This window comes from Filicampus tigris, chromosome 10 (assembly GCF_054856515.1).
Source record: "Filicampus tigris isolate MCC_2025a chromosome 10, RoL_Ftig_1.0, whole genome shotgun sequence".
Classification (NCBI taxonomy): Eukaryota; Metazoa; Chordata; class Actinopteri; order Syngnathiformes; family Syngnathidae; genus Filicampus; species Filicampus tigris.
Window position 1 is genome coordinate 14072940 of NC_141226.1, and position 27836 is coordinate 14100775.

The 27836-nt window shown below is 39.9% G+C and overlaps 1 protein-coding gene across 2 annotated transcripts in view; it reads left to right on the top strand.

Moving 5' to 3' along the window:
• Window positions 1-357: 357 nt before the first annotated feature.
• The window catches only part of LOC147140931 (contactin-associated protein-like 5), a 66134-nt gene continuing 38655 nt past the window's right edge, over window positions 358-27836 (top strand). For both annotated transcript variants that reach the window (XM_086043512.1, XM_086043513.1), the window contains exons 1-4: window positions 358-518; window positions 14352-14462; window positions 24942-25135; window positions 27537-27684. In XM_086043512.1, coding sequence (XP_085899638.1) covers window positions 437-518; window positions 14352-14462; window positions 24942-25135; window positions 27537-27684 — 535 coding nt within the window. In that variant the 5' untranslated portion in view covers window positions 358-436. The remainder of the gene's footprint in view (window positions 519-14351; window positions 14463-24941; window positions 25136-27536; window positions 27685-27836) is intronic.

Genomic DNA, 27836 nt, shown 5'->3' on the forward strand with positions numbered 1-27836 from the left:
TTTCTTTCCCTCCATCTCTTTTTCTCTCTCTTCCTTCCCTCATTCTCTTCACCTTTCTTCCTCCCTATTCACCCTCCTTCCATCTCTCCTCTCCCATCTTCTCTTTGCCACTTTTTTACCACTGCCATCTTTCTCGACCACCTTTCCTCTCTCTTGCTCTCTCTGCCTTTCTTCTCGCACCTTCATCTCTCTTTCCCCATCTAATTTCCTCTTTTCCCCATTTACCTTCTCTCTCTGCCTCTTTCACAATCTTCTAATTCTCCTCTATCTTACTCTGCTCTCTCTCTCTCTTTCTCTCTCTCTCTCTCTCGCTCGCTCTCCCCCCTCTCTGGCTGTCCCTCACATCTCCTCCTTCAGAGCTCACTTGCACCACCAGAAGAGAAGAAGAAGCAAAGAGGAGAAGGCTCTGCACCATCCTCCTTATCCTGCCATCACGATGGATGCACCTCGAAGCAGAAGCGTGTGGAATTGTTTGTTTGCGCTCTGGTTGCTGTTGTGTGACGGGACTCTAGCGCAAGGTGAGCATGCTCGCTGCTTTCATCTCTGCACTTTTTCTTTCTCCTTCTTGCCCTCCGGTGGAGGACCGGGGAGACGCAGCGAGCGCGGACGGCTGCGGCGCTCTCTCGGCTGGCGTGCGCCAGCTGCGAGGGTCGGTCCACTTCGCGGCGCTTGTTCCGTGTGACAAACTTGTGCGTGCGTGCTTTTGTGTGCAGTTGAGCATTTTGCAAGCACAAATAAACGCGTTAAAAATGGAAGGCGAGTGGGAAAAGTTGCAATTAAAATATTGGACTTGCTCATTTCTTTGATGTTTGATATGCAAATTAGAACCTCGACGCTCATGTGGAAATTAGAACCTCGACGCTCATGTGGATCTTTAATGGAGAGAAAATAGATACACTCTTAATCTTTTCATAAAGTGTGTTGAGTATCAGGATGGTGAGGATGCATTTTATCTACTCATCATCTTCACACTTCATGCATGAGTCATCCTCAAGAGGGTCAGAAGGTAGCTCGTCAAGATGTAAAAAAAGTTGAAGGCATGCATCTAGGACGTCATTTGTTCTCTTCCTTTTCTTCTTCCCCTGGGGTTACATTTGATGTCTCTTCTTCCTCCTGCTGCTGAGTGTGAAAATGTGTCGTCAGCCTCCTTCTCTTCCTCCTTCTCCATCTGTTTCATCTTCTTGTTCATCATTTCTGTGTGTGTGCTCTGGAGGAACATAACACATAAAGGCTGTTTTTGAGGGCATGTTCTGCTTTCTTGGCCGCTAGGGGGCGGCAAAGACAGCAAAAACTTTTCTTCACAGCCCGAGTGCTTCATGTGGCAAAATGCAGCAAAAAGTTATGATTTGCTGTCTGCCTCCAGGCTGATAAATGAACCAAAATGACACATTTACAACAATGCATGATGAATAATGCATACTTCCGTACCGATTGGATGCCAACTAAAACAGAAGATGGCTTTGGCAAGACTGATGTTGAAATTGGTTTTGGATCCCAGGTTGGGTAAGACCACAATATGAGTATCAATATCTTGCTATTGATTCTAGTCTGGGGACCGCTGGTATGGGAGTATCGATATTTTAGTATTGATATTTTCTCAGGGAATAGATTTGGGTATTAGATTGGTGTCAAGGTATTGTCAGCTCAAGTACCAGTAAGAAAAGTATCATTATTCCAGTATCGATATTTTCTCCTGGGAATAGATTTTGGCATCGGGAAGCCTGAAATAAGAGTGTTGTCAATTTCTTCTGGGAAAGCAAACGCTGATTTTGTTGATGTTTTGGTATTCATATACAGCAATCCCTGGATTAATTCAAATATCGAGAAGGTTATATTTCGATAAACTCTCCTGGGGATCAATTCCAGGATCAAGAAAGTTTGTATCAGGGTATCAATATTTTCTTGTGGTATTGAGAAAACAGGTATTGGAGTGTTGATATGTTCTCTTGGGAGTTAATTCCAGTGTTGGCGAATACTCTTACTACTATTACTATTGTCCATTTAGCGTTTGTTTGGCTTTTGGACAGCAGATGCTTCCGTGTTGATGCGTTTCCACACAAAATGGTGTAATTCCTGACTGTGTAACATTGTGAACCAAATATGAACACAAGGAATATGGATATAGAATACTGTAGATTAGGGGGCGATGAGGATGAAGATGATGATGATGTTGTCACGGCTCAACATATTCGCTTTTCCCTGATACTGTAATGCTATCGTGGCGCTACTAAAATAACCCCACGCGGAGGCGGGAAGCTAATGCACAAAATTGTGACCTCAGGCCTCACAATGATAAATAAGTCAGAAGCGGGCTGGGAATGCTAAGGTTAAAATGCTAACATCAACAGAACTAGGATACAATAATGACAACGTGAAGTGCTTTTTACTTCTGACCTACCATAACAATATGAGTTGCTAATTCTTCATTCCAGTGTCAGGACGGCTGGATTTTCTCCAGGGAATCGATTCTAGTATCGCAAGAGCTGGTATCGCAGGAGCAATACTTTCTCCTTGGAATTAATTCCATTATCAAGCAGGTTACTATTGCAGTACAGCTATTTCAATATTGATACTTTGTCCTGTGAATTGATTCCAGCAAAGGGAAGGCTGTTTGTCAGCGTATTGATACTGTATTTAAGTATTGTTTTGTGCGATGCTAATGGGCTAATTGAATAAAAGTATCGGGATGCATTCCAAGTGCTGAAAAGTGAAGAAAATACACAGTTCTGAGTGGATATTTAAGTAGTTAATATTGTCTCCTGGGAAGTGATTCCAGCTTCGGGTAGGCCGATATTGGCAAATCAATATTTTCTCATGAAACTTTGATTGCAAAATCATCAGCGTACTTGTTCTGGACAAAATGCAGCAGATGTGTGCGAGAAAGCGTGACGTGATCAATTCTCACAGCTGAGTGCTCGTGAAGGGTACGTTTGTACGTGAGCCGAGGTTGGAACCAAAACCTTTTGATGGGGTAGGTCATTCACACACACGCGCACACGTGCAATTGCGTGAATACGCGTACACACACACGTGCACACGCATACACACACAGTCACTCACTCTGCCGCGTGTCATCATCATCATGTATGATCCCACTTTCTGTCTGCATTTCATCTCCACACCATCCCGCTGACAGATCTCCCTGACAAGAGCAAACGACTTTAATCCCAGCCTAATGACAGATAATGGCGCCGCACGCTGCGCTCATTTGCATGCCGACAGTCACTAGCTCGCCCGCTAGCTCGCTCACTCCTTCCTCTGGAGTTCCCCTCTCATTTCCATTTGAGATTTTAATGGCGTTCCTTCATCGCCTGAGGTGACGAACGTTGGTGATTGACCAATGCCTGCTGCAGAGGTTAAAAACTGTTTGCTTGTTGGTGTTCAAGTCCTATTGATAATCATCCAAGACGCAAAGGCGTAAAGCTAATGATGGAACGCCAACACCGTACTAATGCCAAATGAGAGCTAAGACTTGTATGATTAGGTTTCAGTTGCCGACTGTCAAAACAAATCAAGAAGACTAAGTTTTGACTGCCTACGGACTGGGAATCCTAATGCTAATAACAACAAAGAACTGAAAAGTGACACACCAGAAATTAAACTGACTGTGGGGACCTGTCAATTGTTGGGCCGCTGTCTTATGTTTCAAAGGTAAAAGCTGATGAAACACTTCTTTGACGTCTCTGTTGCTTCAAACAAAAATGGCAGACTTCCTGTGTCTTTTCAAGCATGGCTTCTTGAGGCTTTTTTGGTTCTACTCGTGATAATCATGTCTACCACATTTTTTGGGTAGAAGTTGCTAAGTGAAACTGGCTTCAAGGGTTACATTTTCAATTAATATTAATGATCTGAGTTCTCACTTAAATTTCATGTTCCTCGCCTGTAGACGTGGCCTCAAACCAATTTAGAAGACTGCCTTTGCATTTTACAGCACGCACAGGGTTTTTGAAACTTTTTTGAGAGTCTACTCATGATAAGCTTGTTTACCAAATTCTGCATTGCTATGTAAAACGAGCTTCAGGGGCAGAATTTTCCCCAAATCCATGCTGAGTTCCTGATTTGAGTTCCCATTGTGTGCCACGTCATAAAACTTTGTCGCTGTACTCTGTCCAAATGCGCAAAAAAAAAAAAAAGAAGTAATTTAAAGTAGCCCATCTGTCACGTATACGAGGTTCAAATTTGGTGGCAAAAATCTCTATTCTAAGTTTTCTATGGTGCTACATCAACTGGTTTCAGGATTTGAATATTTAAAACACCCAAGGGGTGAACCCTTGAAACTTTCATTTGACCGCTTGCTTAGGTCTTAAAGACCCATGACGTCGCAGCTTCAAAGGCCCCGCTAATGTTAGCGTTAGCACCTCTTTTGGGACAGTGGAAGAATGACGACATCCTGGAGCCATGTTTTTCCTCTCGAACTCGATAGTAATTACCGGCACGCTCAAGGCAGAAAGTCAAGCTCCTCTTAAAGAAGTTGCTTGTTTAAACCAGGGAAGCTTGAGGGGAACATTAGCTTCCCTCCATTAAACCTTGCAGCTCATCATCAAGCGTCCTTCAGTGAACAAAACAACATAGTGGCAATGGAGCCTGTTTGCTTTGTGCTCATATTTCCTCTTCAGAGTCACTTATGGAAATAAGTGCGGCCATGAAAGGCGGAAGTCAAGGTCGAGGGGGATGAATGCGGATTTATTAAGTCAGTGAAGGCTGAGATTTTATTATGAGTCGAGTTGGGATGGCAGTGGAGACATTTCCACCGGACCAGGACATGATCCAGATAAGAGGAATGACCTCCAAGACTTTGCCACCGGCTATTCATCATGTTTTCATAGGGAAAAACACATCTCTGGTCTTTTTCTTTGTGATTTTTTTTTACATTGGCCCACATGGCACTCATATGCAGGGCTTGTGAACTTCGCACAGCAACAACTAACTACAAAAATGCCATGTGATCTGAATGAGTTGTATTTTTGATTTGAGAAAAGCTTTTTGTCAGTCAGACAACCTAGTGATTGTCGCCACTGACTAGCTAAAGCCAAGTTTTTCATTGACTCGTGGGGCAAATGTGGGTGAGCCCTTTTAATTCTGCCTAACAACTGTGTTACTTGACGCAATTGATTTTCATTGTTTTGGACAAATGTACTGCAGCTAATTTGAAAACTGTTCTTTTGGGAAAATATTCTATTATAGACTAGGGAAGATTGGGGCCCTGTGAACTCTTTCTAGCAGCAACCAACTCAAAACATGTCGTTGTCTTGTGATTTGTCATTGGGCTTTGGCCTTTTGTTGCTTAAAAATACTGCACTGGTCATTAAAATGAGCTTTTGGAAAACTCAAACATTTTATATTCATTACAGAACAGCCAATGTTATATATTTGTTTTTGGGGTCATTTGAGTCGTTTCATTAATGTGTCGTCAGCCCCATCTAGTTGGCCTTTGGGTCAATTATGCTTCAGCTCTATGAATTCTGCCTAGCAACAACAAGCAACTTTTCATCCGGAAGTTGTTACTCTTAGCAAGAAAAGTACCCAATATTTGATCTTGGAAGAGGCCCAGTTATTGGCTTAAGTTGCATGTGCCGGAATAGTTTTATCCGCATACATTTGTGCCTGGTGGCATTCCCACAGTTGTTACTCACAACCTGTGTGACAGCTTCTATTATTATTCCAATTTTATCCCTCACTGACTTACTCCAATGAATTTGTGTTTGCATGTGTGTGTGAGTGTATATGTGTGTGTGGTGGGGTGTTTGGGGAGATGTCATCTGCTTTCTGGATTCATTGTCTTGAAGCAGTGGAAGATGAACCTTAGTGTATTACATGGATGCGAGGAAAAGCCAGTATACAGTATGCCAATGTATTTCTATATTAAATACAGAGTCATGATCCTTATTGCAAAAGAAATATGTGGATAGCTTTCTTGTTGTGCCTGTTGAACTGATTTCTTGATACTAACACTTTGTCATTTGCCTGTGGGACCATAAGGATTGCAGATATTTATACTCTACTTATTTATTCATTTTAGGAAAAGATTATATTGGGTAGTATCACAGCAATTGTTGTGTTGTTTGTGTAGATTTATTTACTCGTGAGATGAATCTCATATTATCTCAAGTAAATTAACAAAAAATTTGTCGATTCAATCACTTCATCCACAGAAAGAACACAAAACAATGTAGTAGTAAAGTATTTTGATGTTACAATGGAAATAAAATAGTGAAGTGAATGATTTGTATTATGTCGGGAATTGAGAGTTGGACACAAAATCTCCAACACACAGTATATAACAACGGGCGGTTAGTTAGGTTGTATCCACCTGAATTTAGCTTTCCTGTCACAGTCTTAGTTAGCTCAATAGCTATCTAGGTAATTCGTGTTTCAGAAGCTAACTTGTTTCCTTAGTCAGTTAATTACTAGTGTAGGTAGCAGGGTAGATAGTTAGCCACTTCTTTGTTCAAGCATTTTAGGTTTTCTTCCACCATCTCAGTATGCTAGCTCACTAGTTAGCTAGGTTATTTAGTTATCTAGAAAGTTAGTCAGGTAGGTGGAGTAGGTAGGTAGGCAGGCAGGTAGGTAGGCAGTCAGGTTGTTGGCCACTTTTTTCTTCAAACTTTTAGCTTTTCTGGCACCACCTTAGTTAGCTATTTAATGAGTTAAATTAGGTAGATAATTAGGCAAGTGGGCGCAGAGGTACGTAGTTGGCCAGCTTGTTAGAAATGGTTTTTTTTTCCAATTTTACCTTTTCTACCACCACCACATCTGTTACTTAGTTAGATTGCTAATTATCTAGTTAGCTTGTTTATTGACTAGTTAAATTCATAAGGAATTTAGTTGTCCGGACGCGCATGCACGCACAACCTACACACACGCGCGCACACAAAACTTCATGGAGGATGAATACCAAAGAACATTCATCTCAAGGTAGGCTAATTTTGTTTAACGGCCCATACAATTGGAAAGTTGCATATTTTTCTTTTTCATATTTCATAATTAGTGCTATAAACCATTTACTGCTGTATGCAGTAAGAAGGATTATTTTTGTTGTGTTAGATGAATCCCATCACTCTCAGTGCGCATTTGGTGTTAGCGCATTAGCGTGATGATGATGACAGCTTCACATGACAAAATATGAATGTGTTGTTTTTCTCGTTAAGATCGTTTTTAAACATATTGAGCCACGCGTGACTGAGACATTGAGGCAAAGGATGAATTACATTTGAAAACCACATCAAATGGAATACTAATGGGGAAATAAAAGGAATGCTAATAGGGAAATAAATGGATTCCTAATAGAGAAATAATGCAGCAACCATTCTTTTCTAATGATATTCATTTGAAGCTTGTGTACTGTTAGACAATCAATCCTCATAGTGGATGTCCTCTTCACGCGAACTATATAGGACACCGAAAAAGTAAACAGCTCAGTCAGTGGATAATTACATTTTTTAATAGGTTTTCAACACATTATGTGTGCCAAACCTATTCACTTAATTATGTTGGTGTGTACTAATGATGACAAACTAGTTGAAGTAGCTCCTCGAAGGAGGTAACTTGTTCAAATAACTGCGTAAAATAAATAACCTACCTACCTAAAGTACCGTAAGTAGATTGTAAAAAGGTTGTAACTGGTTGAGGAAAGTAGCTTGTTAACATAAATGACTTGGAATAAATACATCACTGAAAGTAACTACTTGAAGTGCAGTAACTAACTCCTTGAATTAAGTAACAACCGAAAAGTGAGTTGCTTGTTAAAGTTAGTAACCAGCTGAGGAGCTACTACTTCGGAGATAACCTATCTACCTCTGAAGTTGCTTTTTAAAGGCAGTAACTAGTTCATTCTTGTTCATTGGTCATTGAAGAAAGCTCATTAACGATAACTAGTTGAAGTGACCAGTCGAAATAAGTAAGTAGTAGAGGTGGGCGATATATATCATCATCGATATCATCGTCAATCTTGTTTTCACGATGTGTAATTTTACATTATCCAGTATTAATACTGGTTCGAAAAGCATAATGAGTCAGTCGGCGGCCGCAAAGTATGAGGAAATGCTGAAACCCTCATTCAGCAAATCAGGTTGCATTGACAGCAGAGGAGCAGGAAGTGATAATCATTTGACGAATCAGCGGGCAGGACCCAGTCATGGGACACACACACACACACCCCCACACCCACACACACACACACACTCAGTACTTTAGCAAGCAAATCAAACGTGACAGCCTAGATGTTCGGTTAACATTCAGTTTACAAGCTTTTAGTCCGCATCATTCATAACTAGCCTGTATTCCCCAGACATGTTGCATAAACTACGACGGTTTATTAGTGTGATGCCAGCATACACCCAAACATGAATAAAGTCACTCACAAGTCTACATATCACAGCGATGAATGAGTCGGAAAATGCACTTTTCTGTCAATTGCAGTTTTGTTATTCAACTTTATTCTGAATACGTTGGCCAATGTATGAGAAATGGGTGTTGTCATGACGTCTTTTTTCTCTCTCGCTGGGTGACACTTCACATATCAAATACATTTTTTTCTCATTCTGATTGCTGTAGTTAACACCTTTTTCTCATTCTGATTCCTCTCGTAGTTGGCAGTGGTACACCAGTACCTACTGCAGCTCAAAATGTCACATCATTATGGAATAACAGCACAGACATTTAAATGACATAAATATTACCAAAAATCAATGTAAGTCTATACATAATTTTTTGTTTTTTATTGTTAAATATTGTCCTAGAATATCATTGTTTTGCTGAAACTGTATTTAGCAATTTAAAAGAGATGTTGTTCACAAACGCTGTCTATCCACAATTGGTCTGTGAAGCAAGTGCAGATTTCAAATGTTTTTTGTAGAATATCGTCAAATTATCGTTGAGTGTTTTGAAAAACTATCGAGATATATATTTTTTTGCCCATATCGCCCACCCCTAGTAAGTAGCTTGTTGAAGTAAGTAGGTGTTTGAAGTGAGTAGCTTGTTGTCGTAATTGCGTTTTTTTTTGTTTTTTTTTTTACCCCCGCTCTCTTTCTCTTCCTGCCTCTTTGCTCGCTAATTCTGCGCTAACGTGGTGCTAATGAAACGAGGAGGCGAGCACTCCAGCGCCGTGTCTTCACCTTCGGGCTGTTTGTTAGCGCCTCTGCATTTCAATTAATCAATTAACGACTCGGCCACACACACACACATACTCGCCCCCCCCCCCCACCCCCACCCCACCCCACGCGCACACAGACGCTCACACACCCACGCACGCACACACAAGCACACACACACTAACAGCGGCTCCTGTTGAATAATGCAGCAGTCTTAATCAGCTTGTTCCATCCACACTCAGGGAATATAAATGATGTGAGGAAGTAGACGACGCTAAGAGCTAGATTAGCTCTCTGCGCTAAATACAATCTGAGTTGTTTCACGCGGCCTCTTTGATGCATGAACCCTTCTTAACGCCCACTTACTGGGCACTGGACACAGGAATGGGGAAATTGTACTTGATTCTAACAAAATTAGAACATCAAAATAAAAATCAGGCTAATGCGCATTAGATTGCAACTTTGTTTAATCTTTGTTCTTATAACATTACAATTTATTTCTTGATAGAATACAACTTTATTCTTCTGAGATTACCATTTTTTTTGTATAAAACCCCCCCAGCCACATTTCAACTTTTTATTCAGGAAAAAATACAACTTTCACAAAATTTACTTTTATTTGAAAAATATACATTTATTCTTGTAAGATTATTACTAAATAAATACGCATTTATTTTTGTAAATTTATGCCTATTTCAATTTTTTTTTTCCTCATAAATTTGTAACTTTTTCTTGAAAAATACAATTTATTGCTCATTAGACTACTTATTCTTAAAAAATGCAACTTTATTTTCCAGATTTATTGCAATTTGTTTTCTTAATTTTGTTTTCTTAAAAATTACACTTTTTTCATGGAAATAATGTTAAAAGACAAACTTTTTTCTTTATTTAAATTTTTACTCTCACGAAATGAAGATTTTCAAGAAAAAAAAGTTAAAACTCATTCTGGTAGAAAAAAATTTGCAAAAAAATTCTTTATTCTATCAAAATTACAATTGATCAAAAAAAATATAACAGTTTGGTCATAGGATTACGATTTTTTTGTTTCTATAATTTCAGATAATTTTTTTTAAATGCAATTTTGTTGTCCTAAAATTCCAGATCACAATGTCTTCCAAAAATTACGACTTTATCCTGATGAGATTATGACTTTTTTTCTTGATTTGATGATTGCAGATTAAATGTTTTATTTTCATGAAAATATGTATATTTCTTGTGCTGTTAGAACTGCTTAGAACTTTTTCATTCTTGAAAAATTTTGACTTGGAAAATCATGACCTAAAAGATGATGATCTAAAAAAACTTCACGAGTATTACTTTTTTCACAGTAAATTCCAACAATTTTTGCTAAAAATAACCTCTGTAAGGTTATTATTCCCTAGTATAATTATTTCCATGTAATACGTTTTTTTTTTTCATTTACTCTAAGATAAAACCATTTTGTCCTAGCAGTATGTGAGACAGAAGTTATGCGTTGATGTTTTCTGCCTGAGTGCGATCACCAAAACAACATTCCGACGTGATCGGAATGAACCCCAAAAAAGCAGCAAAGCACTGTGGGACTTTTTTTTTTTTAGGCGTAAAAGAGCGTCAAAGTGCAAGACCTTGTGTGTGTGAGTGTGTTTGTGTGTGTGTGTTCGTTGGAGCTGATGGATGGAGCTCATCTGTATTCAGGGTCCCCGCCTCCGTCCTGGACCCTCCGGGCTCTTTGTTATTCAAAAAAGAAAAAGTGGACAATGAGCTGTGGGTTCTCACTCCCTCTCGCCTGCCTAGACTGGTTGTGTGTGTGTGGGGGTGTTTAATTGTGCCTGGAGAAGTCTCAAACGCTGGGCAGATTAATTTTCAATCTCGGGACGCACACACTTAAATGCTGAGTTATTTATTTTCCCTCACTCAACTTGACTGCAACTCTTTTGTGACTTTTGCCAACTTTTAAAAAATGGAAACTGTACAAAAATACTGCATTCCAGACAGCTGGGATATAAATAAATGTGATAGATTTGGACTTGTTGCAAGACAATGCAAGTAGATGTGATACCGATAGCTATGACAACTAATATGATCCAAGCAATAGATACTTGGGCTGGACGAGTTTGCCTTAAAACAAAATATCAGATTTTTTCCCCAAAAAATTCAAAAAGTTCTATTTGATCACTTAAAGGGATCAGAGAGCCGACGCGGTCTATTTTTCAATAACAAGCTCAAGCTTATGTATTTTTTAATCAGGAAAATGATATTAGCTTGCATTTGAACTTTTATCAATTTGTTTTGGAGAAATCAGTACAAAACTAACGTGTTCAGAACCGCCCACAAGAAATGAGCAATTTGACCACACTGCCACCCCTCCCTCCATGCCTTGTGTGACGTCACGGCCGGGACGATTACATTTTGTCATTCAAAGTCATTTTAAATAACGTTGCTAATATTGTCAAAATAACGGGGATCAATCGGCCGCCATACATGTGGACATCTCTACTTAGGACCACTTCATCCTCTGAAAACATCACAAAACGATTAGCCTTTCCATGTGTGACCAAAAAGAGCAAGAAATGAGCAGCCTACATGCAGCTGAGGTGCACTTCATGTCACATACGTTTCATGTCATAAGTCACCAAGATACGCAAACACATTGCTTTTCGAGAAGCTTTTTCGTTAGCTGAATTGCTTACAGGTTGTTTTAGATGTGCGTGTCCGCGTGTGTGACTGTGTGTTAACTTCGATCTCTAGAAGCAGAGCTGGGCATTTTATTAAAAAGTGAGCGTCCATTATTCATCATCCGTCTGCAGCGTGGATACACTGAAATAATGCTATGCATCATTTACTCAATACTATTTCTTCAAGTGTTGCACGAAATATCTCCATACTTTTTTAAAGAGACTATACACTTCCTAAATAAATGTATCTGGATCCAGATGATTATATTTCGTGCAACCACTTGAAGAAATAAAATTCAGTAAAATCAACAGGAACATTTTTCAGTGTATAATACAAATAAATACAATACAGTGAGCTATAGCTCGATACTGTGCGATAGATGAACAGAGGAATGTTTTTTTTGTTGCTATTAGAGACAACCCCGTTAGAGTAGATGAGTTATAGCTCTTGTTTGGCCTTTACAAAGAATAATGTATCCAACTGCAACAATTGGTGCAGAACCAAGACTCATTTTTACATCCTTCATTTAGATTACACCCAATTAAAATGGCTGACCTTTAGAAAAATGCATGTATTATTATTATTTGAGGAATAAAGTTTCTATCTATTTATCTTTTTTAAATGTCATAACTGCATTGGTGGTGAGCTGCTATTCATCTCTGGTCTTAGTTACTTCTTTTTAGCCAATCAAAAAACATGAAAAAAGTCACTGTGGGAAAAGACCCAATCAAAGCTAAGTTCATGTACACCCAAGTTAATAAACACACAAACAATAAGCTGCCATGGTTGAGCACCCTGCCTCCAATTTGAAACTCTAACCATTATTTGCAACCATACCCCCAGCTTGAAACCTCAATTTGATACCCGAACTCGGGCTTGAAACCCTTATTTGAAACCCGAGGCGAGGATAGAAACCTAATCTTTAAACCATTGTTTTTGTTTTAAACCCTACTCCATGCATGAAACTCCAATTTGTAAAGCCTAACACAAATGTAGGTTTGAAACCTTAATTGGAAACCCTACTCCAGGTTTGAAACCATGTTTTAAAGCCCCAACCCTAATTTGAAACCTTACCCCGGGTTTGACACCCAAATTTGAATCCCTGAACCTAGCCGGAAACTCGATTTTGAAACCCTAACCCTTGTTTAAAACTATTTTGAAACCCTAACCTTTGTTTTAAACCTTATTTTGAAAGTCCAACCCTTGTTCGAAACTTTACCATAGTCTTAAAACCCATATTTGGAACTCTAACCCTGGTGTGAAACCCCAACCCTTATTTGAAACCGTAGTCCAGACTACAAACCCCCATTGGACACTTTAATTTGAAAGTCATAATTTTAAACCCGACCCTAGGCTTGAAGCCACAATTTAACATTTTGACCTTGACTTGAAATCCTAATTTGAAAAACTTTAACCCTGGCTTGTAACCCAAATCAGAACCCCGGCCTCCATCTTGAAATCCTAACTTAAACCCCCAAACTCTAGCTTCAACCCCTAATATGAACTCCTTACCCAATTTCAAAACCTTCATTTCCCCAAATCTTCCTGCTGACTGAGTCTTCCAAAAATTCAATGCTTTATTTCCTGGCGGTGCTATGTACATGTCCTGAATGTTAAACATGAGGAAAAGAAATGAGTTTCTCCAGCATCTTGTACAAGTGCAGCAGACACATCGAAAAAAGTCCAAGCGCTGTGACGGGCACCAAGGTGCACTCACTTGACATTCCAGGAAGTAGTCGGGGTCATGTCTGTGTTGGCCGTCTGAAACTCAGGCAAGTATTTAGATTCGTCTAGTTCTCTGGAGACTCTCTAGAGACTCTTAAAAGGACAAAATAAAAACTCATTTTACTGTATTTCCTCCTCTTCTTGCTCCTCTTTCCAAGTGTTTCCTCAGTGGAACTGCAATCCAAAACTCCCCTCTGAGGTTGAGGTGTGCATCAGGCAAAAGTATTGGGACCCCCTCCAGGAAGTGAGAAAAATATTTGGACAAATGTATTGGAACACCTACCTAAAGTGAAAATGGAGGTTGGACAAAGGTTTGGAACACCAGCAGTAAAGTGAAAAGTATATAAAATGTTAAATATATTCTGATATCTACAGGAAAGAAAAATAAGGGATTTAGACATAAGTATTGAGACAACAACACAAATTGAAAAATGAAGAAAATGTGGAAAAAATCTGGATCTCTGTGGACAGGTAATGGAAATTTAAATTGAGGGTTGGACAAAAATTTAGAGATACTAAGACACAAACACAAAGTAAAAAGTGAAAGAAATGTGGACAAAAGTATTGGGGTACTGAAATGAAGCGAAAATTGGAAAAAGTGAAACAATGAAGAAAATGTATGCCAAAAAAATGAGACAAAAGTATTGGGACACCTACGGGGAGTGAAAAGGTGAATAAAAGGTGTTTTGGGGGGAGAATTGGGACATCAACATACTGGCAGCAATTATACAGTTTAGACAAAACTATTGGGAGACATACAGTTTGGCCGTAAATGTTGTCACGGTTGTCCAAAATGTCTCGATAAAATCAACAAATAAGACTGTTGTCAACTGAAGCCCCTGGTGAAACCTGTGACTGATCAAATTAATTTTGCATCCACAGACGCATGCGACAGCGCCCTGGCGTCCAACCTGCCGCCATCGGCCTTCCGAAGTTCATCCCAGCTGTCTGCTAGTCACGCTCCAGTCTTTGCCAAGCTCAATAGACGAGATGGTGAGTGGAAATTATGACCTTGATAAAGTCATAGTGACACATTGTCTTTCTGCTGTGGTATGGAAATACAATTATCCCATTGATCGCCACTTGGCCCTGAAGCATTGTCTTTCATTTATCATTCCACCATCTTTATTCCACCTATGATGTCCTAATGGAAACTAGATAGGTGTTATTGTGTATTGGTAAGTAGCTGACACAACTTAAGTTAAGGCCCCTATTACGCTATATGTATATCGTCGCTGTCCTGTGAAAAACACTTACATCCAATTTAATTTTTTTTTTTAATTTTTACGTTAATGTGATGTCTGTAATGTGGTAACACCATTCACGTAAAAATAAGAAAATTGAAATAAACGGAGATAAGTGTTTTTCACATGACAGCGACGATATATACGTTTTATCGTGGTGTACCACAGGATTCATTACATGGGCCCCTATTATATCCTTGGGAAAGATTCTCTATTGCGAAATTTAAAGAAGACATACTAGGCATTCAAATAGTGATATCATAGTGGGGCAAATTTCAGAACAGGAAATTCATAGTTACATTTTCAAAACTAGCTTGGTAACAAAATATTTACTTGGTTGTTTATATTCACTGTAAATGGGTGGGCAGGCACACCTAACGCAACTATCTGTATGCAAAAATTAAAAAGTCAATTTTCTGTAATACATCCCCTGGGATATATAATGGAACATGCTTTTTAATGTTTGGTGATGTCATGCGCCATACTGCTTCATTAATTCACAAGTATCATTCAGTGGCTTGGTGATGAAAGGCTGCATCCACCAGTGCACTCTCTATGGGCGCTCGCTTTAAGTGAGATAACGATGTAAGCTTCTTATGAACGATTAATTCTTGAAGCTTGGGGCATTTTTTTTAGAGGAAAGATTGCCACAGACATGTTTTTACAACACCTGGGAACTGTTTTAATATGTGACCCACTTGCTTAATAAGTATCCTTTAAGGATAATCATCTAAATTTCCCAGAGTTCCATTCAAAGTAAAGACTTCATGACAATCGGCGTCAATATGAAGCTGCCCGGACGCGCAACACTAACTTTCTAGCAGAGCTAGGCACTTGACCCTTTTTTGCTGGTCTGGCCACGACCCTCCACCCTTGACCTGGGTAGCCTTCCGGCTGCGACCCCCCGCCCTTATTCATAAAAATGATTATCCCCCGCCCCGTTCCGCCCTCCACCCCCCCCAAAAAAAAGTGTCCGTGATTGACGCCGCCGCGGGACGAATGCTAACGGCAGAAGCTTTTTAAGGATCATTAGCTGGCTAATTTACTATTCGAACCCGCTCTGGACACGCTTCAAAATGTGCCACTAGTACTTTACTACTTACCCAACTGCATGTGCTTACTTCCATTGCGAGCTCCGGGGTTGGTTTTGTCGTATTGTATAATTATTTGGGTCCAACAGACGGCCAGAAGTCGCATTCAACAAGTTATTTATTTTCCACACTTCCCTTCATTCACGCCTTCAAAATAAAAGCATACCAGCAAACCACTATACACTGCAGGTTTGCTACGGCGTATTTCCGGAAGTAGAAGACGCCAGAACAAGTGTATGAACTCGACCTTGATGTGCCTCTGCTACAACCATAAAGGGACCGAGATGACTCGACTATGCATTTAATTTTATTGCCAAACTAGTTTGCTTTTGCAGCAACAACGAGCTGCATCCTCTCTCTCCTCTCCGTGTGGGAAACTGTATGTCATCGCAACATGTGACATAATGGACCGAGCAGAGCAGCAACAATTCCTGATGGGTGCGTGGCATGTGTTTCAGACCTGTCGCCAACAGCACAATGCGTCGGTCACGTGAATCAATGCGGCAGTTGTCGCTCGAGTAGGCTGAGATGAAATTTGGCTGCCTCGCGACCACGTCAAACGCATGAGGGCCGATTAGTGGGCCGGACTAAAATACACTTCCGGCCATGCTTAGTCCAGCCATTTTTTAAAATTTGTCACCCATTGCCCCCTCACCCCAAAAATGGGCATCCGGCCGGGCCGGAATGTGCGACCGGTCCGGCCCAGGGACGGACTGCCCAGCGCTGCTTTCTAGTGTGTCGACGTATACAAAGTGGTGGAGTTGTTGCAGGCGTGATAAAGGAAATTAAGGGGAACTGCTGGATCCGTAGGGGTGCATTGATTTTTGTCAAAGTGAGGCAAGCTAAACAAGCACAAAAAGGAAAAAAAGAACAAAATCAAGCCTGCCGTTGCCCGTGAAGCGAATGTGCTGGTTGAGCGACGTTCGCAGTAGCATCGATCTGACGTTTGTGGCCTTCCGCAGCCGATAAAAGCTCTCTTGTAAAAATATCTCTGTCTCTTTACCTGTGAAAAGTTTCTCCTCAGCAGGCCGTTAATGTGCTTCAGATGCTGCTCGGTCCATTAGACTGTTAAGAGCCAAACAGTGCACATGTAGACCAGTGGAAAATGCAGGCAGGTTGTAATTCTGCATAGTTTGTCACATAGCGTCACAGAGTCATCCGCTTGCCTTTTAACACTCTTAAATGTCGTACTTGTGTAAAAATTAATGAACTACTGTTATACAGTAAAATGTAAGAATAACGGTTATGCCGGTTTGACATTTTGCTATTAACAGTGCTTTTAAAATTCATTGCTGTTACACACGTGAAAACCAAGTCTCACACACACTACTATATGTATAGCATAATAATAATACATGAAATAACTACAGTAATGAACAAAGTACTGCATCAAACTATGTTATTAAATAATGCACAGCTACGGTAACACACTGCAATTAACTAATTAACAAACTAAATTGAGTAACCAACTACAGCAACTAAAAACAGTAACAAACTGAATACAGTAACAAAGTAACTACAACAATGAAATAACTACTACTAGGTGTGGAACAAAAACCGGTTTGAAACGGAAACATCATCGATTTAAAAGATGCAAGTGACACATTTACTGTACTGACGAGTTCATTCAAATGTACAGTATGTAGAATGACAAGAAAAAAGTAATTGCATCATATCGAATCAAATTGCGATCCCAAATGAGTCTAACAAAATCAAATTGTTCTCCTTACAAATCGAGCCATCCTTGAATCGTTTTGCACCCCACGTATTGAAAACCATATTGAAGCATATTTTGCCGAGAGATGCACATGCCTATTAACGACAGGACCAAACTATGATAATTAACTATATTAACAAATGATGTAATGATAAGTTCCAGTATAAATCTAACTACAGTAACACAGTGGTAAATGATTGCGTTAGCTAAGTAAAGGCCCTCATATACCAAACCGATGTCGGAGGTCGTGAAGCGTCGTGGCGTCTGAATGCGCCGTCTGTTTGGTGTGGAGGCCACCGTCGTAGAGTCGTAACCCGTCTGTAAACATCTTGGGGGCGTTTACGTATGTTGAATCGGCGTCGCCAGTCGTGACATTTGGTCACTCTGATTGGCTGTTAGCTAGCAATTCAGCGCTTGGAGCACCAACGGGAAGTGACAAATGCGGAAAAACAGTGAGCACGCCTCCGCTGCTTTAATCTTCTTACAAGTACAAGAGCAAGGGTTGACAATGTAAGTATTTTACAATACCGTGTCAAGAACATGATGGTTTACTTCGCGTGGGTGTTCATCGTGAGCAAAGAATATAGCTGAATGCATTGTTTACCGTTTTATAATCCGTCCCCGGCCAACAGCTGTATTGCTCCAGCGTACGCTGGACGCCACAGGGGGTAAGCATCTGTCACTGTTGGCCAGCGTCTTTTTGGTCTATCTAGGCCTTAACAAACTGATTACAGTAACAAGTTAGTGTTTGTGCATTATCTGCACTGACAATTTGAAATAATGTCCTGTTTTTCAATGAAGGGATGAGAAGCAACAAATGTAGTTTTTATCCGATTCATTGCTTAATCAACACACGAATCCACAGATTAATCGATTATTCAAATGATCATTAGTTGTGGCCCAATATAACCACTTACAGTACAGTACATGCACCCACGGGGTCACAGTGTGCGTATTAAGCGAGCGAATGAATCAATAGATGAAGTGTTCCAGTGGAGTGTGGGTACGGTGAGGAGGATCCCGGCCTCGGCGTAAATGAACATGGATTATGTGAGCGACACCCAGGTGATTGTGTCGCTCTTAAATGTGCATTTTATCAACATGGATTCTCACTCCCGGCGACAGGATGCTAAATGAGCTTTTTTTCTGTCAGCAATACTTCACTCCCAGCACAGTTTAACGGCACAAATCCTCTCGTTCGTCTGCCTCACCTTTAATCATGTCCTACAACAACAACAACAACAAAGAGGAGCAGACTCGGGAGACCGCAGGCCTTCGCCAAGCGTGTGCAGGGTGGTGGTTCCCAATTTTTTTTATCTTGTATACCCCAAAACCCTTTCATCATTCCAAGAGTACTCCCTGTTGTTGATGATTCTCCAAAAGTAGAATGCAACAAAAGTGATTTTTCACGGAAAATCATTGTATTTCATCTCTTTAATTTGAACATTTAATTCTCAGGCATTGTCTTCAAATTAAAGATGAAAATAAATCTTATGCATTGACGGGCTTATGGAATGATTGAAAGGGCAATTCAACAAAATATTTTAAGTTTTGCTAATGTGAAAATTTGCTTTGCCGCATTTTTAAAAAAGAAGAGTTTAAAGAAGTCAAAAACAACTCACCAAAAAAACTTGCTTGCTTTGTTTTGCCAATGTTGTTTCCATAAAAATCAATGATCTATATCTTAAAGTCGTTTCAACTTAAATTACTGTTTCAGCCCCACAAAATACAAGTTTTTTTTTTTTTAGGGGAATTAACTGGTCCGTGATAATGTAGCTAACCAACTAACTAGCTTGCTATAGTTGTACAGCTGCGTAAACTAAGTCAATAAGTGTTAACATCGTTGACTCTATGAGTGTCAAAAAGTGTTATTGCGTTATTTTTCTCATCTTTTTAAAGTCAAAAAAAGTCTTAACAAGCCTCATTCTTTGTTTGGCAGCGTTTCCTATCTTGAACAAGAATCTCTTTTCCAATTGGAATGAAAGATCTTTTTTCTTCCCCCCTGCTCTTTTTTGAATTATCTTGCCGTAATTGCTCGCCACTGTAACGGTTAGCGTGCCATGTCGCTAGCGTAGCAATCCTGCTCCAGTGCCGCGTGCCAAATGTTAATAGCGCCCTTTATGTCTGAGTGCTTCCTGACGCTCCCACGCCACACCGACGCAATTACGCCGACTTCAAGAAAATAATTGTGCTGCTGTAATCGCTTTTTTTTTTTACCCCCAAAAGACTTGGATTTAAAAGTATAATTAAAGTTTAATTACAAGCTGCAATGAGACAGCGGTGGAGAGACAGCGAATCAAGTAGAAAGTAGTGACTCGCTATATGCTGCTGACTGTATGACTGAACTGAATAAAATGATTCACAAAGACTGACTGACTAACTAAATAACCCAATATACTAATTACAGAAATGAGTGAAAATAAAGAAGCTATTCTAACAAGCGAGGCAACAAAGTAACACCCCGGCTAACTTCTGTAACTACCGTAACTACAGTAATGATGCAACTACCTGCTGTAGCTAATTACAATAATAGGAAAATTGCCGTGACAAACTATAGTAACAAATGAAAATGAAAGAACTACAGTAACTTATTATAGAAACAAGCTATTTACAGTAACTGTTAATTTGATAACTACAGTAACTAATTACAGTAACAAACTATGTAGCTAACTGATGAACTAACTGGAGTATAAATATCTAAATACCATATCTGAACTATGCAACCAACTACAGTAAAGGACTATGCAACTAACTAAAATGGCTAACTGTGCATCTTTTTAATTGCAGTAAATTATTACAGTAACAAACTGCAATAAGAAACTATATAACGAACTCAGTTAGCTAATTAACTACAGCAAGAAGCTAACGACAGTAACTAAGTAACAAACTGACTACAACTAACTGAGTAACCAGCTAAATAACTTCAGTAACTAAAGAACTACAGTAAGTAATGATAAAAACTTAGATACAGTAAGTCATTACGGTAACAAACTAAATACAGTAACTACAGTAACAAGAAACAACAGATACAAATAATACAGTAAGAAACTAAATACAGTAACTCACAAACTAATTACAGGAACAATGTAACTAATTACAGTAAATAATAAACTAAATTTCAGTAACTAAAGAGCTAATTATAATGACTAACTACAGCAACAACCTAACTACAGCAACAAACTAAATGACTACAATAACAGCCTAACTAAGTTACTGCAGTAACTAAACACTACAGTAACAAACAAGATATAAACTAAGTGACATGCTAACCACAATAACATACTAACTGAAGGAGCAAATTAATCTGCAAATTAGTTATTACTTGCTCACTCACGTAATGTGGTTAGTGTTACGACCCCTCCTCAATATGGCAACAAGGAAGGGTCTAACATAGATGTGGAAGTTGGATGGGATTAAAATAAAATAGTGCTCAAACAATGGTCTGGTGTTCGAAACACAAACAGCGTAATTGATTTGAAGTAAATTGCTTGTAGTTATAATAAGTGAGTAAGTAGTTGAATTAAATAGCTTGTTGACGGAAGTAAAATTAGGTAATTTGAGGATGTAAAGTAACGATTGCAGCGAGTTACACTTGGAAGTAATTACCACTTTAAAGGTAATAGCTTGTAATTAAATAAGTAAGAGCATGCGACTTGATGTGTGTCACCTTCCAAGCTTATCCTGTACAGTGTCTCGGGGAGGTGCTAGAGCCTATCCCAGCTGACAATGGGCGAAAGGCAGACTACACCCTGAACTGGTCGCCAGCCAGTCACAGGGCACACACAATAGACACCGTCACTGAGCGGGAACCGATCCCACGCTGCTCCGCATACAACTCAGGCGTGTGTACCACTACACCATCAGTGACCCTATGTGACTTGATTGCGAGTCTAATTGATACTTGGCGACCACTCAGGTATTCCTTTCACTCTCCTGGTTATCTTTTATGGAGGCAGATGGAATGTCTTTGCATTATTTAAGCGTCTTATTAGGCTCACGTGACGTCCATCTGAGCCGCACGCTGTGCGTTGTCGTCGTATTGGTCGGCTCCGTCGTCTTGGCGGTCGACGTCCTTGTTCCTCGTTACGCTTCGCTAGGCCGAGGCAGACAAATTGAGAGGTGTCGGGTGTCAGCTGACGATAGGAGACAAGTGACAGCGGAACGCACTCGGAATTCACGCTTGACAACGAGCAGACAGCCAAAAGGTGAAACGCCATTTGTCAACAGTATGTGACTTCAATTTACGGTATAGAGTGGGACGTTCAAAGAAAAGAACGGACATTCAAAATAAACTAAATGTGTGGAATTACTACATCTCATTTAAGTAAATGACTCATGAATACAACTAAATATAGTTAATACAATAACATTAAATGAAATTGCAATATATACAATTACATGTGTAATTAAAATAATTACATTTAAATTAGATTTGGATAACAAAATCACATGAAGTTGAAAAAATGAAATAAAATGAACACATTTACATTACACCCTTCTCCCGGCGACAGAAACGCCAATGGAAGCCCGTTTAAAATTATATTCAGACCGACCTATAGGCAATTACTATTTGGTCCTGCTTGACAAAAAGGCTGATAGACGGACGGCGAAAGGGTACCCACGCTGCATATGGACGGCGATAAAAAGATAAAAAATGCTCAGCTGTGATTATTCATAAAAACATTTTTTGATTGGCCACTCAGGGACACAGAACAAGCAAGCACAAGCAACACATACCCATACCTGTCAATCCCGGCCTGTACTGAATCTGAATCTTACAGAAGTTGTAATTTGCCCGTACCTTTCTGTATATAACCTGAGCCGAAATGGGCAAGACGAGATCGGTCTAACAAAAACGTGTTTTTAATGATTTTTTTTCCCGTACTAAAATTGTTATACGGCGTACACAATTTGAAATGATCAGAAAACGTATAAAATACGGGGAAAACGTACAAGTTGACGGATATGCATACCATACTAATAATTAGCATAAAACAAGAAAGTACAAATAATACCTGTACTTTACTGAAAACAAGAATAAATACAATAATAAATCTATAAATGCCTCTGGTTTAGCTGAATATGCTAAAATGAGTGTTATTATTTCTGTACCTGCCTCCACATCACTGAAATGAACAGACAGGATTCAAGTTTCCCAAAGTGTCCCCCACCGTACGTCAATTTCCTTTCTCCGTTTTCCTTTCATCTTTACGTTTTCGGGAAAAGGTCAAGCGTCCGCTCGCCGCCTTGTCGTCGGGAGCTTATTAGCGTTTGGCCTTTTAGCCCCTTCAAAGTTCGGATACCGACGTTTACATTTTCCCAGGCTTAATTAATGGAGAGCGCCTTTCGCACTTGACACCATCCCATAATCATTCATTCGCCCACTCAAAATCAGCTCAATTAACCAACAAGAGCTCGCTTAACAGGTGGAAAGGAATGACATTTGTTTGATTAGTTCATAAATTGGAGGGCGAGAATCCTGGATCCCATCTTCTCACGCCAAAATTCTTCATTCTCTTCAAAGGATTTCTCAAAATTTTTCACATTTTTCACATTACACAATAAATATCATGCTGGAATGCAAGAACGCAACTTTTTGTTTTACAACCTCTAGGTACTGATAAATGTCTATTATAAAATGGGAAAAATTGTTATAATTTCTATCAACCCTAACTAAATTGGAGGGGGTCAATTTACGGTAATTTAGCCAAAGGCCAAAATTTTATCGAATATTGTACTTGGAGGAGGTCGTTTAGAAGTCAAGCAGACCTCTGCCAAGGCCAATCACTTTGCTTTTTCTCCATGAGGACGCTTGTGAGTGAAAAATATGTCTGGCGATAGAAAACAAAAGGTCACGAGCTTTGAGGAGAATCTCACCAGCCTATGCGTTGAAATCCAGACATCAGTGATGGGTCAGACGAGTGATAAAAGGAGATTGTCAGGCGCAGGTGATGAATGGGAATGAAAAGGTGCGTCGGTGGTACCTTTCACGCGGTACCTTCGTTGGGGAAAAGTGACATGCTGCATTCAGAAAAATGTCAGCAGCTCACTGAAAGCCATGCAAGAAGCATGAAAGGGACTTTTATAGGTTCCTTTCACTCAAATTGACATCACCGGTGTAATGGTGTATTTTCATTCTTAACTGGGTTTGTGACAATTCCTTTCAACACAAAGTGGTGTACTGTGAGAGCGTCAGAGGTTAAATTTCACACTCTGGTCGAGGCCCCTTATTCACAGACGGAAATTCGTCTCCACAGATTGTACACAAAGACACAATAAACATTGTACATCACAGACAAGACAGCAAACAAAAACAAAACAGCATACACGACAGTTATTAACACGACAGTGCCACTACATTGTAGCCTGGTCAGGTGAGTTAAACATACGGTAACTTACACGCAGGCAGAGGTGGGTAGAGTAGCCAAAAAATGTACTCAAGTAGAAGTAAAGAGTAGCCATCCAAATAATTACTTGAGTAAAAGTAAAAAATTACTTGGTGAAAAAACTACTCAAGTACTGTGTAACTGTAGCAACGTCTCATTTTTATTATTTTTTTAAAACAACCATTCAATCAGACGTAAATACAAAATAATCATCTTCAGGCAAATTAAAGTCCATCCAATCAATAAAATGGATAACATTTAATTAAAGAATAGCTTAAAATAATCTTAAGGTAAATTCAAGTACTTTGATTAAACAATAAAATAATAATAGTATAAATAAAAGAAATAAATTAAGCACAAGTAGCACATAAATAACTCGCTACTACTCACCTCTGCACGCAGGTGTCATGCCGCCTGTGGTACATCTCCAAATTCATGGAATATCTTTAAGCTTATTATCGTGTTTCGGTACCTTACACACAGATGGTGTTCCTTCTTTGTTACACTTCCAAATTCATTCATCCCAATGGGTGGCATTTAGCCTCTGATACTATGTCAGAATCCTTGAAATTTTCAAGTCAACTTCAACTCCCATTTGGTACCTTACACACAGGTGGTGTGCCATCGCTGGTACACCTCAAAATGTGTGAGTAGACTTCAAGCCACCCATTGTTTTTTGGTACCTTACACACAGGTGGCATTCTCCCCTCAAATATCCAATTTACCAGTAATGGATTGGCTTCTAACCCACTTAACCCTATCGGTACCTTACACACAGCGGGTGTTCCGTCTCTGATACTACTGTATGTCAAAAGCCCCTCCCCTCATTTGAAATGAGTACCTTACACACAGATGCGCTACGCCTCTGATACACCTCTGATACTTGATTGGAAGTCGGCTAATTTGCAAGATGACTTCAATTCCCCTGTCCCACTTCGGAACCCGAGAAACTGGACAAGAATTCATGAAAAAGCCGGTTTAGTCGGTGTGAAAGGGGCTTTTTTTTGACACAGAGCGGATGATTTTATTTTCAGGAGCGGGGGGTTGGTCTCCGCTGGCCTCCGACTCGTTTCAGTGGTTGGAGGTGGACCTCGGGGAGCGGACCACCATCACGGCGGTGTCCACGCAGGGACGCTACGGCAGCTCTGATTGGCTGACGTCCTATCTGCTCATGTTCAGCGACACCGGCCACAACTGGAAGCAGCACCGACTGGAGGACAGCATCGGGGTATGTGCACAAATTCTGGATCCCAAATTTTCACACCAACATTAATTTTTCATCCTCTGTACAAAGTTCCTCAGGAATTGATTTATTGTTTTTATTAAAACACAAGTTAGCAGCATAGACCGACGTCAAGGCCAAACTGGTGACAAATGTTTTAAAACAATCTAGTGTCCTTCTTACACCAAAATTGTTTTCTTTTCCTTCTCCACAAGGTTTCTTGGAAAATGGTCTAGTTGCATATAAAACACACACGTATATAAAAGTAGAAAGTCACTTAGCAGAGTGCAGACATTCGCCAAAATTCTGGACCCCAACTTCTCAAACCAAACTTCCTTATTCTTCCTTTCCACAGCCTTAGTAGTTCTTGCTTCGATGCCACTCAGCAGAGCGCAGACCTCCGCTAAGGTATTGCTATTGACAAATTGAAAAATATTCTTGACCCCCAACAAAACACTCAGCAAAATTCCTTCAATTTTCCCTCCACGAGGTTCGTCATAAATCAGTTCAGTATTTTTTTTTTTTATAACGTAATTCTTTTTGCATACACACATACTTAAAAAACTACATTCACTTGCACTCCTCTCCACCAGGGCGAAACTGTTCTCATTTCTCATTTTTGACACCACTTAATCCTGTACAGGCTCACTTGGTCCGGGAATGGAGTCTGTCCCAGCAGAGTTTGGGCAAAAGGCGGACTACACCCTGAACTGGTTGCCAGCCAATCGCAGGGCACACACACAGACAACCACAATCATCGTCACTGAGTGGAAACTGATCCCACACTGCCCGCACACAAGTCAGGCAAGTGTACCACTACACCATCAGCGAAGGTGGTTTAGTGGTAACAAATGATAAAAACAGCGTCATCTGTAAAACAACGCTATACTGTTCTTGGCTCGTTAGCCGACATGCTAAGATAACTTACAATATTGTTGCTAGTGAGCTTAGCCAGCTGAGCTAATAATGTAATTATAAAAGACACATTGAGACAAAAATGTACTTGAGGTATTAAATCATAGTCATACTTTAGGCTATAAAACCAGCGCCAATTAGATCAGTCCATCTTGCCGAGATAATTGCATTTCTCACAAGCGTTTTGACTCCTCGTTAATAATGCATGCAGAGCGGCGGATGAGCCGCTGCTGACGTGGAAAACTTGTTGCCGCTTCTGAGCCACCCGGTGCCATTTAGCTGCCCGCTAACATGCCCGAGCGGACCGCAACACAGCTGTAGGCTAAATTAAATCATCCAGTGTGCTGCCTGATTAAAAATGCAGCAAGACAGATCAACCAGATGATGATGATGATAAAGGCAAGGGTTATGACGCTGTGGGCCACGAAAATGAGATCCAGTTGTTTTCTGGTCCAGTAAAATATGTGGGCAAAAGTATTGGGACACCAAATTAAAATAAAGATGAAACTTGGGCAAACATTTCGGAACACTTACATGAGGTGAAAAATATACTAGGACACCAATATGAAGAAAAGGTGAAGAAAATGTGGATAGAAGTATTGAGACGCACACAGGAAGTGAAGACAATGTGGGCAAAAGTATTGGGACATATTCAGACTGTAACAAAGTGAATAATAGGTGGACAAATGTATTGGGACACCTACAGCAAGAAAATGTCAACAAAAGTTCTGGAATATCAAAAAGGAAGTGAAAAGAGAAGAAAAATTAAAACGTGTAAAAAATTATAGAAAATCTGGAGTTTTGACAGAAGTATTGAGAGACCATAGTGTGTGTGTACAAAATGTGGACAACTGAATAAAATGTGGAGGTTGGAGAAAAGTATCAGGACACCAACAAGAGGTGAAAAAGTGAATAAAATGTGGAGTTTGGACAAAAGTGAAAAGTGGAGAAAAATGCGAACAAAAATGTTTGGACACTTAGTTGAAGAAAATCTTGAGTTTGACAGAAGTATTGGGACACCTAAAGGAAGTAAAAAAGGGAACACGAGGGTATGCCTATAGAAGGTGGAGTAAATGTGGACACCTTCAGGAGGTGAATGTGAAGTTTAGAGAAAAGTACTGGGAGACATATAAGAAGTGACAATAATATAGAAAAATGTATTGGGTGAAAATGTGGAAAACAGTATCCGGACACCTAAAGGATGAAAAGAAAAATGTTGGGACACATACCGCAAGTGAGAAAAATGTACACAAATGTATTGGGTGAAAATGTGGACAGCAGTATCCAGACATCTAAAGGATGAAAAGAAAAATGTTGGGACACATACCGCAAGTGAGAAAAATGTACACAAATGTATTAGGATACCGACAGCAAGTGGAGAAAATGTGAACCAAAGTATTGGGACACCACAAGGAAGTGAAAAATGATTTCATTTATAAGGTGTCGTGAACATGACTGAGGCGCTGACGCTGTTTTCTTTTGTGGTCCTCAGTCTTTTTCAGGTAATATCAACGCGGACAGTGTGGTTCAGCACAAGCTGCAGCAGTCGGCCATCGCTCGTTTCCTGCGTCTGCTTCCCGTGGGCTGGAACCCCGGCGGACGCATTGGACTGCGACTGGAGATCTACGGCTGCCCTTACAGTGAGTCGCCCGCCTCCGCCAACCGTCAGGCTTTCATGTGGGTAGAGAAAAACATTCCATCTCACCTCTTCTTCTTTCCGTTTGAATGTTGTTTTGTTTTCCTCACGGTTTAGCAGCGACAGATTCAGCAGCACATTTGGGCTTTTAATTCT